This window comes from Lineus longissimus, chromosome 9, assembly GCF_910592395.1.
Source record: "Lineus longissimus chromosome 9, tnLinLong1.2, whole genome shotgun sequence".
Lineage (NCBI taxonomy): Eukaryota > Metazoa > Nemertea > Pilidiophora > Heteronemertea > Lineidae > Lineus > Lineus longissimus.
This window is the reverse complement of record NC_088316.1, coordinates 446311-465764: the sequence shown is the minus strand read 5'-3', so window position 1 is coordinate 465764 and position 19454 is coordinate 446311. Positions and strand designations below refer to the sequence as shown.

At 42.2% G+C, this 19454-nt stretch overlaps 1 protein-coding gene across 1 annotated transcript; it reads left to right on the top strand.

The window, feature by feature from the left end:
• The first annotated feature begins 317 nt into the window (after window positions 1–317).
• Window positions 318–19450, top strand: LOC135493734 (proton channel OtopLc-like). Its single transcript, XM_064781273.1, has 9 exons — window positions 318–762; window positions 3331–3545; window positions 10034–10184; window positions 15045–15159; window positions 15379–15604; window positions 15846–16006; window positions 16255–16495; window positions 16782–16883; window positions 17064–19450. The coding sequence occupies exons 1-9, from the start codon at window positions 383–385 to the stop codon at window positions 17843–17845; spliced, it is 2373 nt and encodes a 790-aa protein (XP_064637343.1). The 5' UTR covers window positions 318–382; the 3' UTR covers window positions 17846–19450.
• The last annotated feature ends 4 nt before the right edge of the window (window positions 19451–19454 follow it).

Here is a 19454-nt window from a genome sequence, read left to right as displayed (position 1 = left end):
ATGTGACTGCTGTGGAGGTTGTGTCTTCAGTTTCAAGACGTGGTTGTGACTTTGTCTCTTGTCTCATCAACATGACCTGTCTCTCTCTTCATGATATTGATGGCTTCAGTAATTCTGACATAGAAAACTATTGTTCTTTTGTGAGAATCTCGGAGTGTGAAATACATCCCACTTAGACCAGGTAGTGAGTCATTTATATGGTTGTGACTTTCAGGATGCCAGCATCCTGCCGCTGACACCGTACGGTGGCGTCATCTGGAAAAAGATGCTGAGGATGAGTCACGTGATGAAAACATTGTCCAAAATGGCGACTGCAACCCGCCAGTCTTTGTTTTCATCTCCCCGAATTTCGCCCTAAAAACTGCCCAAAATACCCATCAAAATGGCTGATATGGATAACAATCTTGGTGCTGAATCCACAGATGAGGCAGAAAGCCCCTGCTCGGTAATCCATCTTGGGGGTAACCACTCTGACCTCTCTGATACTGACCGGCATGGCGATGTCGAAGACAGTTTTTCAGATTCATTCGACCATTCTCAAAGTGTGGATTTGGAAGTTGGCGATCTAGATACTGACCCTGAGGGTGGGGGTGTGCGAGGTCAGGGTGATGATAACAGCATGACAACTCAGAGTGGTACTGAGCTGAGTGAAGTGGACGAAGATGACGAAGACAGCTTAGATTCCAGTTCAGATTCGGAGGGACGGAGATTGCGAAATGCTCAAGACAGCGACTCAAGTTCGAGTTCTGATGGAACACAAATGTAAGAATTTTCTTATTTCGATCATCTGAATCTGACCAATGGTTTGTGTAATTTATTGTCATAACAAGCTTTAAAGTTGGCTTCTGTGTCACTTGAAATGTCACAACCAATCAAAAACCTGTTTAAGTGTACATTTGTAATGTCACAATCACAATCAGTTGAATGATGAGTTGAAATGTCGGTGATGTTATCAGTTGGACTGTGGAGATAGATGTTGGAGTGTAAGTAGTGACACTGCATGTCACAACAGAGTGCAGTTGTGGTCACAGCCAGTTGAAACCTAAGATCTCTCTCTAATATAAATGATTCATTGCACTTCTCAATAATGAAATGTATGAAAAAGAAATCCCCTTATGAGAGACCAGTGTTGAAGCGGCTCTAAAGCTGCCGTTGTAATATCTTTAGACTTATTTGCCTCACTTACAGTCACTGTCTGCTTGATGGAGATGGATGGACTATATTACAGGGTGTATATAAAAAGTTCTTCTTATCACTATAATTATCAGGTGGAAGAAAATCAATATGAACCCATTCATGCCATTGCCATTGCTGTGACACGGGGAATAAACTTTTGCTTGCATTTGACTTCGGATCAACAGCATAATTCTGTCAAAATTTCAACCATCAAAACATATCTGGCTCCTTGGATGGCTCAGCCAGTGGGCATTACTACCACTAGGTGTCCAGATATGCTGGATCCATTTGACTATTTGGGTTTGAAATCTGATAGAACTATATTACGAATTGAGGGACAATCACACCACCGTTGGATTTCTGTCCCCTACCATGCATGCTTGAAGTAACATCAAACGCTCAAGAGAAGAAGTATTAGAACATGTGACTGGTTATTTCCAGGCGGTCTTGCATCACTTCTCATCAGCTTTATCCCAAGCTTCTCTATTTCTGCCAATGAATGATATTCCACTATTGCTGTCTCCATGAACATGCCCATCTTTGCCCGATTAATTGCGATATCTGATTTCTCATCAGAAGCCTGCGGCTGATAACCATCTTGAGATCCAGTGACACAGATGACTAATTCATCACCCTCTTGCCCTCTCAAGGCCCCCCTCAGATCGGCCCTTCAAAGGGGATTACATCATAGTTCCTTCCCCGATGAATTGGGGTGATATTTCAACACCGGAGGGCCCCTTCAGTTCTACCCTTCAAAGGAGATTACATCATTCCCTATCCCTAAGGATCAGCCACATCATCAAAGGTTTGGTCATATCAAATGGTCATGTGGAGTTGAGATATATACTATCCCTTTGGTCATCATCAGTCTTTTGATTTGACTGTTCGAGTCTTTGGCAATCCGTGCACTGAGATTAACCCTCCCATGACGTTGTGTCAGTGACCACTTCTGGACATGAACTATGTATAGTGGCCAATTTGTGTCTGGGCAGTTCTCTGAGCATCTGCTGTCTCAGCCATCCATCACACTAGCTAGCTGAACTAATTACACTCACCCTTGGGAAGCAGACATAAGAAAGGATCTTGCAACTCAAACTCTGTGAGATAAATAGCACTTTGACTTGAGTGGAAGCATCTGATCAGAGGACAAAATGCCCCAAGCATGGCTGTCCTGATCATCCATCATGCAATATGGAGCTGAGTAATTGTACTGCCCTGTGGTTGGTGAGAGGCAATAGAGGCTAGGAATAGGATCCTCCATCCCTTCTTCATGTCTAATGACCACTTTTTACTCCAGAGCAGTCAGCTCAACTCGCCTGATGGATGGTTGAGACTTCTGTGCTTGGAGGATTGTCTAGGGACAAATTGCCGCTGCATAAAAATGTCTTAAGCGAGGATACTTTCTTCTCGCGGCCACTTACCAAGGGGCCGTATGATTAGTTCACCTCGATTGCATGATGGATGGTCACAACCATCATGCACCACTGACTTACAAATACTTCTTGGATGATAAACTACTTTAGCTCTTGTCCATCTCTGAAGGAGGGACCAGAGAACGTAGTGTGTAGAAGGAGGCGTATTGTTCAGCCTGCCACTGGAGATGTTTGACAATTTGCTATGATCAAAATGATGGAGGTTTCATCCTCCAAACAAAAAGATGGGGCAGATATGATCCAAACATACATGAAATGGGAATGTAGAATTAGATGGGAGATCAAGAACATCATGTTATGACCAGTTGACCATGCAGACTGTGAGATACAAGTATCTCCCCCAGAGCTAACCCCAGTAAAACATTCATGACATTATTGCAGCTGGGTAACATAATATCCAAGCAAACTGTCAAAATTATGGATCCCGTGAATAATTGAGGAGCTTTCAAATGGGTCAGAGCGCTTTGATGGGATTTAACATCAGGATGTGTATGTAACATATGAATCTAATATGAATCAACCTGTCTAAGTAGGCAAGACCTGCTCATATATTTCTGACGTAATTGATATTTTAAAAGGCTAGAGATTCTTTGCTCTGATTTGGCTGACAGCTGTGACAATGTTCAGTTACCAAGGTTGATCAAGAACGGGAGCATAGTGCATCAGTGGTAAGACAAGGAGTTTGATTTGTCAACTCTGTTTTGTGTATTTCTAATTACAGATGGGTGCCCAGCAAACCAAAGGAGCGAAAGGACCAAACAAACTTGAACCAAAAATCCAACCACCAATCGAGCAGTAGCCACAGCCTGCCACCAAATGGTAACATCCCATCACGGAATCCCGCACGGAATAGCATCGTCAGCCATAACAGTGCCACGGGGAAGATTGAGACCACCGTGACTGAGATTGATAACTATGGCGTCAATGGAGATTCAGGTATGAGATTCATAGTTATGTTTCTTGGTTGATTGTCAGTGTCAGTAAGACTATTGCTGGCTCTCAGTGGAGTCATTTTCAGTAGCGTTTTGTCTCATGCTGATGTGGTTCAGCCAGGGTATCACTTTTATTTGGAAAATCAAAAATGGGAATCAACTTGATGATCACTGTCATAGATTCCGGGACTAATTCATCCTTCACACCACTTTACCCGCATGCACACAATCGACACCTTTGCTCAGGTAAGACAACATAGCCCTGCTTGGCCTATTTGTTTGTCCCACTTTTGTCCGATGGTTTCGTAAGCGGTCCCTGGTCTTGTTATTGTGTTCAATAAAGGGTGTAGGTTCACTTTATCTCCGCTGTAGCAATAGACATGATAGAGGAACCGATGTGTTCGCTTCAGTTTATTTCATTTCATTTTAGCTCGTCTATGTTCCCTCGTCACAGTCACAGCCCTTATGTTTAGATGGCAAAAACTCTTCAAAACCACAATAACCATGTCCACACTTTCCAGGTTGTTGAAATCTTCAGCGGTCTACGTCTCATTATTGGACAACTAACGCTTCGTGATATCATTGATGGCGATCATCCGTCATTATGGGTTAGTTATGAAGTGTTGATCTGAGGGCTCTTCGACAAACCACTGAAAACATGTCGGGGTTTAGCTCGAGTGAGAGGTGGAGGAAATATGAGTCATGTAACATTTGAAAGAAAAACGTCTGTCATGTATTTTGTGCAAAGAGCATTATTTGAATGGTGAGAAGTCCATGTATTTGTTTGACAGTTCAGACGGATGACAAGGTACAAATGGGGAAACTTGGGCACACTACTGGCAGGCGATTTTTATCGCAGCTGACAAGGTGTGGGAAGAACTACTCATCACTACAATCATTTCATATATTTCATATATTTCATCATCATATCATTGCCGGCGTCGTAACCCTATTGGATTTTTGCCGGAGGTATGGAGTCCACTATAGGCTACTGTCCACCTATGTAGGATCTTTTACTTGCCCTGGCATAGACACTCAGGTACAAGGGACCACGGCTTTTAGTCTCCTCCGACAGACCCTCGAGTATTTCATACGTTAATGTACGTATTGTGAAGAGCCAGGAATTTTAGTTCCTTGAAAGCCATGCCGGTTCATCCGGAAATACAATCCTGGGTTCTCCCCGGGATCGAACCTGGGCCCTATTGCGTGGTAGCCAGCAGTGTTAACCACTAGGCTATGAGGCTCTACATGACATGTTCTGGACCCATTTTCCCACAGGCAAGCTACATTTTGTACTGCTCATTGCACAAATAATGTTGTATGTTTCTGTGATGAAGAATTACTTGTCTGCACTTTAGAAGTTGCACTATTGAGTTTGGGTGTTACACATAACATTACCCTTTCTCTCAAATTGATCCCATTACAATTAGACCCAATTAACACATATATACATAGTTGTAATTAGTTCATTTCTATAGAGTCATTGTGATGCAGGAGAAGCAATTTCTTCAATTTCATGTTGCCAATATTTGAAATAATTGTTCAACTCACGAGCAATTTATTAAATGGATAAAAACAAGTCCGGCATCCGTCTCGAAAGCATGACAAACTTGTCGGCTTTTCTACTCTTTAGAAAACAGATAGTTCTTCATGAAATATTAATTGATATTAGAAAAATCACCCAATGTTTAGTTCTTTCTGCAGCCTACCCTCGGAATATCATGAAATAACGATGGGAGTTTATTTTGAAAGGAGATGTAATAGAAAAATTTTGTGACGATAGAATGCACCAGAATTAATTTGGCCTGCATAGCAACCACAAACAAGTGAGTCGCAGACCATGGACAAAAAACTACGTTTTCCAAATCATCTTGATTTTGATAACCAGCCATGTTATAGCATCTCCAAGATGGTGAAATTGCCCTCAGCCCTAGGCTGCAGCAGTCAGGTAAAGCGGACCAGTTCCATCAATCATTGAAAAAACACTCTTTAAAAATCCAAACTGGTAGCAGGTTTCCTTTCAGCGGACTTGCAGCACTTTCTGACGTCCCATTTGCATTTGTATTCACAGAAAAGGATGCTGACTTTAAAAAAATCTGCCTGAAGGTGAAATTGCACATCATTCATCACTTTGGTAAAAAGGAAAAGGAGAGTGAAAAATGATGAGATGCCTTGACTATTCATGTTTGGTGCAGCAGCACCTGCCTTTACCGGTAGCTCTGCCAGTAGGCCACACTCAGAAACATTTAGCCACAATGAAAAAATTATATAGTGGAGCAGGATTCTGAATCACTTTGCTTGCAAAGCTACTTTGTGATATTGTTATGTTTGGTAATCATTGAATTGGTTGCACATCTGAATGTCAGCAGGCTTGTCTAGCTTATCACTGTGCATTATAGATGTGACCTTCAGAAAGAGACAGCATGCGGGAAGAAGACTTGCACACCAGTCCAATCTGGGTAACCTGAGCGTGGCGTTAACTGCATCAATGCTTAGGGGAATACATGTAAGTGCTGCTAGACCGCAGAAACATCAAGCTTAACAAATGAATATCTATTTTTCAATTTTGGAAATGGTGCCAGCAAGCTCATACATAGAACTAACAGAAATTGTGAGCAAGCTTACATAGAACTTACAGAAATTGTGAGCAAGCTTACATAGAACTTACAGAAATTGTGAGCAAGTTTACATAGAACTAACAGAAATGAGATGTCACTCTCACCAAGATAAGCCTGCATACGTTATCTTGACGACGTCTGTGTGTAGCAAGCTACTTGAGATGGCCTTGAAGATGGCACGCTCAACTTGAAGCAACGAGGACAAGACTAAAAGGGTGATCGGCAAACGCTGGGAAGTCCATATTGATTAGCAACACAGTTGGTTGAATGTCTAGTGAGCCGAGATGATTTGATTTTCCACCATCACTTGGGCCAGCACATTCTGGGTGTAATGAGATGTCATTCACAGGCCTTGTCTTTTAAGGTGCTCTGTTTCACCAAGGTGCCTTAAAAATGAGACTTTTATGTGCACCTCAAAGTAAAAAGAAGAAATCTGGATTTGTTCCAGCACTTCACCATTATTGAGATCAATGCGTCGCAAACTTGTTTGATGCTGAATCATATTTTTGCGAAGAAGGAGCTTTCGTGATGACGACCGCATTATCTCGTGTTAGGATGGCTTCATCTGTTGCTTCAACACAGATTAGTCATCACCGGCTCCCAATGAGTGCGTGCAATTATATAGGAATTAGGAGCTTAACAAGTTCTTCATCAGTGTTTGCTCAATTATTGTCCAATCTAATCATAAAACCCTTCAAATAAGTGCCATGGAGGATATCAGTGTCTTTCAACCATGATGACCTTCGTCTGATTTCAAGGTCACCGCCTGAAAGAGCGACGCTCTCTTGGGAAAGGGGAAATTGATCAGTTGACATTAGATAATTGGTCAGTTGACATTAGATAATTGATCAGTTGACATTAGATAATTGATCAGTTGACATTAGATAATTGATCAGTTGACATTAGATAATTGATCAGTTGACATTAGATAATTGATCAGTTGACATTAGATAATTGGTCAGTTGACATTAGATAATTGGTCAGTTGACATTAGATAATTGGTCAGTTGACATTAGATAATTGGTCAGTTGACATTAGACAATTGGTCAGTTGACATTAGATAATTGGTCAGTTGACATTAGCTAATTGGTCAGTTGACATTAGATAATTGGTCAGTTGACATTAGATAATTGGTCAGTTGACATTAGATACTTGGTCAGTTGACATTAGATAATTGGTCAGTTGACATTAGATACTTGGTCAGTTGACAAACCCAATTAGTCAAGTGAGACACTCAAGTACATGGACAAGACATTGCTTGACAGCTTATGGAAAAAACCTTGGGCCAATGACATTTTCAGTTGATTTCTCTTCCCTAAGTCTTGCTATCCACTTGGGTATCATCTCGTCATCCCCTGGAGTATATATTGCTTCCCCAACATCCAGACCATCATCCTCATAGCTCATCAAAAGAGATCACTCCCTCTCAGATCAATACCTGCATCAGATATCTTCTTCCCTTGTTTGCACATCCGCGCCATCATCCACGCCATCACAACCACAACAACAATCTGTCGGGTATTTTCTCAACCCGGGTATTATTTCCTCCGATATAGTTCCTCGACAAGCTACTTTACGATTAGTCTCCTTCCAGTGATGCTTGAGGCCATATCGGCTTGTTGCATGTGCCATCCGTGAGACATCTGCTGCTGCTATATGCTTCCTTGATGGAACTGCATCGTCTTTGTAAAGTTGCTCATCTTGGTAAACCCTTTTGGCTCACTGTAGGGGAGTCTATACTACACCGCTGTGTCCGTCGTCCGTCGTCGTCGTCGTCATCCGTTGTCTGTATCCTATTTCAGAAACAGTGGCACATGTCTTAACCGCTAGGGCTATGAACACAGGACCCCTCAGGTCAGGTGACCTCTGTCAATGAATGTCGGTCTGATCTGCTTCTTGACTTGGCCACCGGGGGGCCAGAAGTGAAAACCTAAAAGGTTTGACGTTTAGCCAGGCTTGAAACAGAATCCTTGTTGCCTTGAATGACGAGCTACTTGAAGTTTGACAAAAAGAATCCCACACATGCTTTCATGGATTCAAGATCGTGGATGACCTTGAAGGGTTAACTGAACTCGTTACGACTCAATACATCATGCATGTTCAATCTCTTGAGCGAGCTTTTCCCTCGGTTACTTTCCCTCCCACCTCTGTGCATGTTCGTTCCATCTCATTAATTGAAATCGATCATTCAGTGATAGCATTTAATTGCGCTAGGAAAACATTGTAGTGTTATACTAATCAGTGTTGGCATTGGTATTTTCAACAATGTTCTGCACCCATATGAGAAGTGTAAGATGACGATGATAATAAGATAGCTGAATTTGAAATGTGTTTATGGGTTCTTTGGAGAACTGACTCAGATAGCTGGGGTGGGGGGGGTGACCTTCAAACCCGACCTGAGACGTATAGTTAGAGAGGTGCAATTAGCATCAATGAGAATAGAACATGCATTGAATTGTGAGTGGTGGGATTGCCTCTTATCCCATGTTTTACACCAAACACAACAGAAAGTAACTGTAGGTGTCATGTTTTGTGGCCATTATCTCTCCTTTATGATCTCATGTCAATCTGTTGCGAGGAAATGAAACCCTGCACTAATGGTGTGTATCGTTCTGTGCTGCCATTAGCAACCATAAACCCCTGGTGTAGCTGTAAGCCTCACAGTGATAGGTTTTGCCTTGGCCTCCTGAAGGGATGGTGATATTCACGACAGTAACACATAGATAGGAAAACTGAGAGGAATGTTGCTGGGAACACAATTCCAAAGAGGAGGAGAATACTGAAATGAAAGTATTAATTTGCACACCACACTGCCCCCCCCCCCCCACTGCCCCCCCCTTGCTTGATAAAATGGACACTTCTTCAATAGGTTGGATTAATCTTGAGGAAGAATAAAGAAAAGTGGTTTTATATCATCACTTGACAACAAGATGAAGTGTTTACTTTGTGGACCGACTTGTTGATTATGAAAGCTTCCTAATTATGGACTTTTCATCTGTGGACATATCAGCCCATCAAGTATCGTAATGATCACTTACACGGTGCTTTACAACACTTCTCAAGCATTTTATTGGCAGCGATGGATGTTTTATGCATGAGGACAACACTGGGATCAAATAACATGTTTCCTATCTTCTAATGGGCAAGATATGATGTAGATTGGCTTTGGAACGAAAACGTGAGAGTGGCAGAAGAACACGTCTGCTCCTGACAAGGTATGACCATGAGCAGACGTTACTGGCAGGATCTGTTGACTGACTGGGGTTGTTGTAGAGCTAGCACCAGTCTGTTGGGGATGTGACTTCTCGATGGGATCGCCCTAGTGTATTGGTCTCCATCCTACACATCTGCCTACTACACCACTACTTTACCCACTAAGTATGTTACTTCTGACCAGTATGGTACCTGATAGATTTTCATGTTTATGATGTTTGTCCGACACGACATGTGCTCCTCTCATCAACCTGTCTGAGTCATACTGGAATCTAAAAACATCAGAAACATGGATTTGTTTAGGAACTCCATGTTCAGGGAAACAGTTGCGATACCTGAAATAATAATGTATTTAGCAAGGGCTCAAACTTCCATACTTTCTGTATCAACTCTGACCCCCCCATCCCTTGCCAGACTGTCATGTAGAACACTGCAGTTTCAGCGTGGTGCTTTGTGGGCCCAGTAAACTTTGACTTTGGCTTTTGACATCTGTAATATGTCTGCTCGGTATCAACACGTACAACCTGGCCCCCAGCCAGATATGAAGGCCACCTCACATCGGCCTATCAGTACAGTTTTCTGGCATGGTGCCTTCTAGGGCCAGTAACTGAGTTTGGCCTATGACAGCACTAATATGTCTCAATACTTTCTATCACTCCAGGTATCAACACAGACAGCCCACCGCTCAGCCGCAGTTCAAAGCCACCTTCGTTCTTGAACTTGGACAACATCCGAGGACAAACACCACCAGCAACACCTTGTTCTATTTTGAAAAACGCAGATGAGAAGTCACCAAGGGGGATCAGTTTTAGGTGAGTCGTGGAAAAAACTTGTTGTCATTGCAAGATACGTGATGCAGTCACGATTGAGAACCCTTGTTTAGAGCATACCTCTAAGCTGAGGTGCAGCATTCACACTTGAATGCACCATGAACATCCAAACCCACGTTTGCTGTCTGACATCTTCTCTGATGTGCTGTTTATTCCGAGTTTGAAATGCCAAGTAAAGACAAGCACTATGCTGCTTTACAGTATACAAAGCACTTAACATGTTGCTTGCATTCCAATCACCTTTCATAAAATGAATGTGTGTTTTAGAAGCAGGTGGAGTTTGCATGACTCGAGAGACTTGACGGCCAATAGCAGAGCATTGTACTTCTTGATTTCACATTATCACACTCTTCACAACACTTGTCGATAATGTTTGTGCCGCCAAACAGAATGTGAATAAGTGCAAAAAGCATCACGAGCTCTCATGAGGTGATCAAATGTTGTCGATGATTTACAAGTTCCATGGGATTCTCTGAATGCTTGATGGAATGTTGACTCTGCATGTGTTTGCATACTTCACTCTGGTCGAACATCGGATGTCCTGAAAAACACGGTGCGGTAGAAAACTTCTGAAACAAAATGGCCAGAATTCAGATTCATCCTGAGCAATGTTTTATCACGAAGATCGTTCCACTATACTATGATCAGATATTCCTGTCTCTACGCAATTGTTGCGTATACTTTGCTCTTTTAATATACTCGAATAACATAAAGGTAGAATATTTTCTGAGGCAGAATGGCCAGGACCCTAGAATACTGATCACGTAGCCAAGATCAGTCTCCAATACAAATGCTTGACGATGTGGGATTTTGCATACTTGACTGAGAAAACACTTGGTAAAGATCACTACGTTCTACAACAAATTGGCCTGGATATTGAAGAGACTGAGTCATTTCACACACTTCACCTTTCTTCCCGTATAATCATAAAAAGCAGACGGCTTCATATCATTCAAGTGTAGACGTTCGATATGAGAATTGGTTCATGGAATCGACAAGACTTGTTGCTGGTGCTGGTGGGAGGTATCAGCGAATGAGAAGTTAGCTCGGCGTTCGTTTTGAGAAACAGTGTTCCTATGATCATCTTTTTTTCTCACATTTACCTTGGAGGTATTACGTGTTATATCGGTCAGTGAACTGTGAAGTGAGCCTTGTCTAACTTGCTGAGCGTGGCTATTAGGTATCAACCGGCCCTAATAACCTATGCTATGTTTCGAGTGGCCAGCAGTCCACATCAAAAAAGGAAACTGGGTATAGATTTTCTCAAGTGCACCGTGATAGAGAGCCCTCCACAGGACAGTGCTATTACAGAAAATTGGTTGTTAGTGTGGCGTGGCGGTTTGTACTCTAGATTGTACGCGAGGTGACTTAGCAAGATGATGCCCTAAATATCAGTGATGACGTACTTTAGTGTGGAAGTTCTCTCTCTAATGATCCGGTTCGGTATCAATTCCTTTAAACCAACATGCAACATCAGAAAACAAATCAAACTATTGAAAAATCCATCTCGTCTTTCAACGGCAATCATGTGTTGGATCACAAACATTTTACTCTGAGAAGATTGCATTTCACTAACGATGCAATTTAAACGTGTAGTTTACGATTGATGATTTTCTGATGAGCATTTTTCTAAAGATAACATTTCACAGTTAAGCAATCATTTCATTTGAATAGTTTTCGTGAGAGCAGCGACAGCAAAGTTTCAATCTGTGTGCATTTCGTTTCTCTCCAAGATCGCAGAATCTGTTTTTCAAGGAGTAGTGTCATGCAATAATGCCTGTCGGGCACTTGTGATAATTACAGTGTTTCTTTATAGAGGGGTCACCAATGCCTAAGAGCGTTCTTCAATATGTTAGGCAAAGTGCAAACTTGCTTTAAACCATTGTCAATACGGTACTTCAGAAACCTGCCAACCCTGTTGGTACATGGATTCCAGAAAACCTGCCAACCCTGTTGGTACATGGATTCCAGAAAACCTGCCAACCCTGTTGGTACATGGATTCCAGAAAACCTGCCAACCCTGTTGGTACATGGAGTTCAGCAAACTCTTGAGAGTTTCGTGTGTCTTTCTCAACCATACGAACTGTCTTCAGCCCTGTGGTTATTCATCGCTATAGATCATTAACGCCAATACATCGCAGCCCATGATATCTCAACTTGCCTTCAGCGTTATCGTGTATGAATCATGGATTCCAATAAGGTAACCATGGAAAATGTTGCGGGCGTCAAATCTTTACAATTTGCGAGACCTTGATCGACTAATTTAGACGTGGGGGGAACGTTTTTAAAAACATACTGCCTGCAGCAATTAAGAAATCTTTTTAACGAGCTGTGGCATTTTAACCCCTCAGGATGAACACTGGATGCCATCCTGTTTGGGGAGGATCAGGTTATAATTGATTAAGCCATGGTTTCTAGATTTAGACAATTTCTGTGTCACTTGTAATAGATAAGTGATTGGCTCACCTTTTCATTTTGAGGACTGATGGCGACATCCATTGGAAAGTGATGAAGTAATCTTCCCGATCATTTGAAGGTTCTCTAAACCGATTGACATGGCCATTCATTTGGAGCTTTATAAGGTTTCTTTGCGAGCCCTGATATCAAACGTCAAAGAGGCAAAGCGTCTCTTCCTAGACGAAGACCATGATCCTACTCTTGATACATTCTCAGTCCATCCCAGCTCAAATAGCTGCAGTCTAAGTAGCCGGCTCAGTTTGCTATCAGTTGTGAGAGCCCTGTTGATGGCCTGGGATTGAAGTGGCTGAACCTTTATCATCATGGTCCATGCTGGCTGAAATGGCCACACTGTCTAAGAAGCCAGCTCAGTTTGCTATCAGTTGTGAGAGCCCTGTTGATGGCCTGGGATTGAAGTGGTTGAACCTTTATCATCATGGTCCATGCTGGCTGAAATGGCCACAGTCTAAGAAGCCAGCTCAGTTTGCTATCAGTTGTGAGAGCCCTGTTGATGGCCTGGGATTGAAGTGGCTGAACCTTTATCATCATGGTCCATGCTGGCTGAAATGGCCACAGTCTAAGAAGCCAGCTCAGTTTGCTATCAGTTGTGAGAGCCTTGTTGATGGCCTGGGATTGAAGTGGTTGAACCTTTATCATCATGGTCCATGCTGGCTGAAATGGCCACAGTCTAAGTAGCCAGCTCAGTTTGCTATCAGTTGTGAGAGCCCTGTTGATGGCCTGGGATTGAAGTGGTTGAACCTTTATCATCATGGTCCATGCTGCCTGAAATGGCCACAGTCTAAGAAGCCAGCTCAGTATGCTATCAGTTGTGAGAGCCCTGTTGATGGCCTGGGATTGAAGTGGTTGAACCTTTATCATCACGGTCCATGCTGCCTGAAATGGCCGCAGTCTAAGAAGCCAGCTCAGTTTGCTATCAGTTGTGAGAGCCCTGTTGATGGCCTGGGATTGAAGTGGTTGAACCTTTATCATCATGGTCCATGCTGCCTGAAATGGCCACAGTCTAAGAAGCCAGCTCAGTATGCTATCAGTTGTGAGAGCCCTGTTGATGGCCTGGGATTGAAGTGGTTGAACCTTTATCATCATGGTCCATGCTGCCTGAAATGGCCGCAGTCTAAGAAGCCGACTCAGTGTGCTATCATAGGAGATTGTGGTTCCTACTCTTTGAGATATAAGATATTGAAGGTCCAGGTAAAATGCTTAGTAGGCCTACCTGGAGAACATAAAGATTTTGCCTTGGACTACTATGGACTGCAATGCACTGCACTGTGCATGATGCATTGGCCACACCAGTCTGGGATCTGCTGTCCTTGTCTAGTTTACAAATCCTTCTGGTTAACCGTTGACATCATTTCGCTGTTCTGGTGAATATGATAAGCCACACCAGCCTGCTGTAAGATGCACCTTGTCGAGTCTACAAATCTTTTTAGTTGATGATGTTCTTGGTGTGGAAACCTTTCATCCCGCTTTCATCTCTATAGTACCTGTGTAATCAGGTGGTCAGATTGCTGGTCTTGCTTGGAAAATTAGCCAAGTAAACTGTTTACATCTGGGAGACTTGTTGTTATTTGCAACCCAGGGCCAGTTGTGTACAGTATTATAGGAATGAAAGCAGATGAGATGCTTTGGTTGGTGAGATATGTTGTTTGTGATGGGTTAAGCCATGTTTGCAGTCGATGCAAAGTCACGTCACAGCAAACAAAGTGATGAAAATATAAAGGTTGCAATTTATGTCTAATATACAGGAAAGGTGAAGATAAGATGAAATATCGCAGAAATATCGTCTTATCTCAGGGTTGTTGACAGCAATCCTGGTATCATCTTCTGGAGTGTTGTAAGTGATCTGGCGAGACTTTTTTTATACCTTGGTTAGCGTGCTTTTTGCTGTTCTTGAGGTCAGTCTGATGTTCTTGAGGCTGGCGAGATGAAGAGTTTGGCCATGAAAGGAATTAGAAAGCGGTAATGCATGTCTGAACTGAATCTTGTAAACGAGTGTAGGAATGTTGCTTTGCAGACATTCTATATGACTGGTTATCAGGTCGGACATGCTGACTCACAGAGCCAAAGATCTCGCAGCAGAATCGCCAGGTGCTACCAGTGCTGACATCTAGTTGTAGCCATTGGTACTGAACTGCTATGATATCGGTGTGTCTCGGAAATGTAGTTTGAGCGGCATCTGGTTCAATATTCAGTATTCTGAAGGCTACATGTCACTTTGTTCTGTAGGGTGGGCCACCAAATTTGTCTGTACATGAGAGGGAAAGGGGGAACCTAGCTGTCCCCACATCCTGTAGTGACTCTGATGTCTTCAGGATCTGACACGTCCCGACGTACTAAATCTTTGCGTCTTTTTCATTCTCGTTCCAGCGACAGCCTGTTCAATGTGTTGAGTAGTCTCTACGCTGTTGGCCTTGTCGTCCTAGGGATGGTCCTTCCTATTGCTGAAATATTTGCTGAACCAGTTCCGCATAATCTGTTTGAGGTAAGTGATGTCAATAGATTGTAAAACATGTCACAGAACTCTGCTGTGAGTGTGTCCCTTGCAATGTCAGCATAAAAAGAACAGTGGAAGATCCAGCTAGATTGTTTCAATTCACTTCACTAGTTATACTTGGCCTGCATCAAAGTCTTGGAATAAGTTGCAGAATATTTCAGATCTAGTTGTAACGTTTATGTATTCATTTTCAAACCTCGTCTCCAGGGCTTCTACATCTTCCTGTATAGTGGCGCCATCCTCTTCCTCATCTACGTCTACGTCTATCTCCTACAAAACAAGACAGCGCGCTCGTACAGGAAGCGCAAACACAAGAGAGCGACCGAGAATGACCGGTTGACGGGCGGCTATGATCGCCCGGTCAATCGGAAAGTTGGGATGGTGGTTGGGAATCACCATACGGGGAGTTTCTATCTGAGGCTTGGGGTTGTGGGTAAGTATGATACAAGTTTTTCTTGACCCAGCCGGATAAGTCAAGTCGAAGTACAAAAGATGCCAATCAAAGTGGGACACTTTAAGATGTTGCATTTTCATGTTACTTAAAAGAATCATTGTCTGTGTGGCCGTCATGTCACAAGCAATCTAGGGTGATCAAATGTATGTCATATAGTCATCTTAACCGACTTGGCATTGTGCAAGAAACATTTGACCTTGACCTCGTTCTCATCTTGCAGCTTTTGGTGTTGGCAGTATGATCCACAATGGATTGGAATTCAGTGAGACCTTTGAGACAGAGATGTGGTCACCGTGTAACAACATCCTGTCCGCCGTACGTCCGATGCTCCATCTTGGCTTTACATTCATACAACTCTACTTCATATTTCTCAATTCAAAAGTAAGTCAGAGCCATCGGGAGTATTCTTCTTCATCTGTATTGAGGAGTATTTTGACCATTGAAACACTCAGGTCTCGTGTCTCTAGCTTCAGCTCACCTGCCCTTAAAGCTTAGTCTTCCGTTGTCTCGGCTAAAAGTTCTTTTGACTTGTCATCAGTAAAACTTGGGCTTTGCCCGAAAAGAGATCTGGGCTTTTCTGCTGGGGACTATCTCTCTCAGTTGTCATTTCCTGAATTCTCCTTTTCCAGATGTGCATTCACAAATACAAGACCATCGCTAAATTCGGCCTGATGCACATGATCGGGACGAACCTGTGCGTCTGGTTACGTGTAACGGTGAAGGAAACACTGCGAGAGATCATCGCCAAGACTGGCGGCATTCAGTATATATTCAGATCATCGTTCAACATCAGCAAGTCTCAAACACAGACACAGACGTCGAGTACAACAACCACGATGAATGATGGCGGGGTCACGCCTAATGGAACTGGTAAGAAATGATTTGGAGAGGGGCAGAGTGGTCTGTTGGTTAAGGAGTCACTTGTTATCCAGACAGGTGTTCAATTCTTTAAGTAGGTTCATTGCCAATTATCTTGGCAAATGCACTACACTTCAGGTTCAGGTCAGGCAGGCGACCTAAGGGTTGCCTGCAGGTTGAACTGGTTACCTGAACCAGTTAACTTGTTCAGGTCAGGCTCAGGTCAGGTCAGAACTGGTGCTATCCCCGTCAGCTTAAACATTGTTTACATCCTTGATATCGTCTTCTTTCTTTTCAGACTCGTTTGTTTGTAAACATAAAGATATGATGGGTAAAACAGTGGAGTATGCGAGCCCCTACCTCTATCCCATGACAATAATGTACAGCGTTATCGCAACAGGTGAGATGAGATTAACTTGTGTTTGCTCAACATGCAACGCCTGCCGGGAATCTGTCTAGTGGATTTAAATGGGTTTGCAAATATTCAAATTTCCCAGAAATCGACAACCCTTTGTCTAATTGCAGGTAAATGTTTTCTTCAGAAAGTTGTTGTTTGATCTCGACCACTTCATTTTTTCAGGTATTTTGTACATAATGTGGCGTAACATTGGTAACCCTCTCACAAAGGACGTCGCCTATGATGAAGAAACATTACGCCAGAAAAAGAAGTACCAAGTACGCGTTGACTGTCATGGGTCAAACCGAGGACTCTTCTGCGGGATACTCATTCTCGTTGGTGCTATCGTGACGATGATCGTTTTCCACGTTCTGGTGCAGAAAAAAGAATTTGTTGACTCAGCAGTTATTGTCGTGTACACTACGGAAATAACGCTCTACGTGCTCACGAGTTTAGCAACCATTTTTGCATTCATCAAGATGAGGAATATGAAGTTCTTAGGGGACCGCGATAATACGCTCGACGAAACATTACTACTGATCTCGACCAGTGGTGTTTATGTTTACGGTTTGTCCAGCTTACTGGCCGGCCGGTATCATTCTAACGTTTCAGGCGGGACACTACTCATCATCTCTGGTGCTGTCGTCCTCATCGAGGCGACACTTCAGACTCTCTTCATCTGTAACGGTCTCCGGCGAGCGTCGTTCAGAAATACTCAGGAACATCACAAACCTGGCCGCGAGTTTGTAACGTTTTTACTCATCTGTAACATAGCGATGTGGGGCACAAACACTTTTGAGAAACTTCGATTGGACTATAACCCGGTCCAAGCTCAATTTTATGGACTGCTCCCATGGAGCATTGCCAGCCATATTTGTATCCCTTTGAATATCTTGTATCGGTTTCATTCAACGATTTGCTTAGCGAATGTCTGGAAGGCTGCGTATAAAATCAAAACTCAGTGAGTGATGGCGGTGCTGTTTGTGATACAAATTGGTCGCATATTTCAACAATTAATTATTGTTCACTTTACAACAAACAAACAACCACTGCCAGTTTGTACCTAATCCATCACATTGATCCGAGACATTTTTGTGGCTTTAGCTTTCTCTTTGTCATTTTGCATAATACTAGAGAGTAGGTAATATCTGTAAATAGTATTACATCAACTTGTTTCGGGCCTGTGCAATGTACATTGATGTTTTTTGTGGGCTAAGGTCAGAATTGAAGTGGACCAAACTTTATTGAAGGGGACTATAGAAACTAGGGGGGTCCGATCTTAATCTCTTGCCTATCAGCTGTTAACATGAGTCACCCTAAACTTCATTATGTTCTTGTCTTTAAAAGTAATCACCAAACAAGTGGTGTACTTAGTCATTGAAAATAACACACTAAGTTCAAAGACTTTTTTAATGATCTCATAGAATGAATTTAGAGTGAGCTTTCTACATTTTAGAAGATGATAATATTTATTACTAATATACTCAGATCACTTATTGAACTATAGAATGATTTAAAACATTTTATTGATATTTATTGAATAAAGATTTAACCCTCTATTGGCTCAGGGGTTCTCGAGTACTTGAGATTTTGATTAAATTTAAAACTCATTTGATGAGATGATTTTTACATGTTTGAACAAAAATATGCCTATTATATGGCCCAAGAGGTTAAAAAATCACTTGGTATTTGACAAATACTTAATTTGACATAAAGATATTCTTTAGCTAGCATTAGAGGCCAGTAGACTAGCATTAAACTTTTGACATTCAATTGAAAAATGATTTTACCCTTAAAAACTTCAAGTCAAGGAGTTGTGCTTTGTGTTTTGTTTATTATCCTGGAAAGAGAAGTGTCTTTTAGTTTATTACTGAGCATTTTATAGTTATTAACCTCCCTTGGGCTCTGTGGATTTGATAAAAGTCTTCAAGCACTGGTACTTTTATTCTACTAACAAACTTTTGTGGAATTCCTTTTGGATTCGAACAGGTAACTTTCAATCAAATGATCACATGTCAATATGTGGACACAGGACCTCCTGTGGGACATGTCGACCCAGTAGCAGACGGTTGGTGGAGTAAACAATCAGTAGTTTGGGATAAATTGAATAGGAGGAGTTATTGTTTTGTCCACACAATGTCCTGTATTAATCATGTATTGCATTTACATTGTTTATTTTAGAGTATTTTGTGTGTGTTTTTTGTTGGTTTTTAAACCACTTGTTTCATTGTACACCATGTATATTACAATGAGAAAACACTGGTATATTGTTGGAAACATGTTGTAGTGATTTCCTCCCCGAGACGGAGCACCTCAGAAGCAGCTTTGATTAGATTCTGTGCAGTGGTAACAACTGGGTTGATGGCCATGGTTTTATTCATTGCTCCAACCAGGACCAGTTAGAGACTAAATCCAAGTCTCCTCAGAGCATAAGACGACGACGGAACACTATGACAAGCAGCCACACAGGAACGGTCACAATGAGTGTATGGCAAGATTGATGTGATTGGAAAGAATAGAACTCAACTAAGTGTTTATAAAACCAATACTTATGATTTATTTTCTCTATTTGGA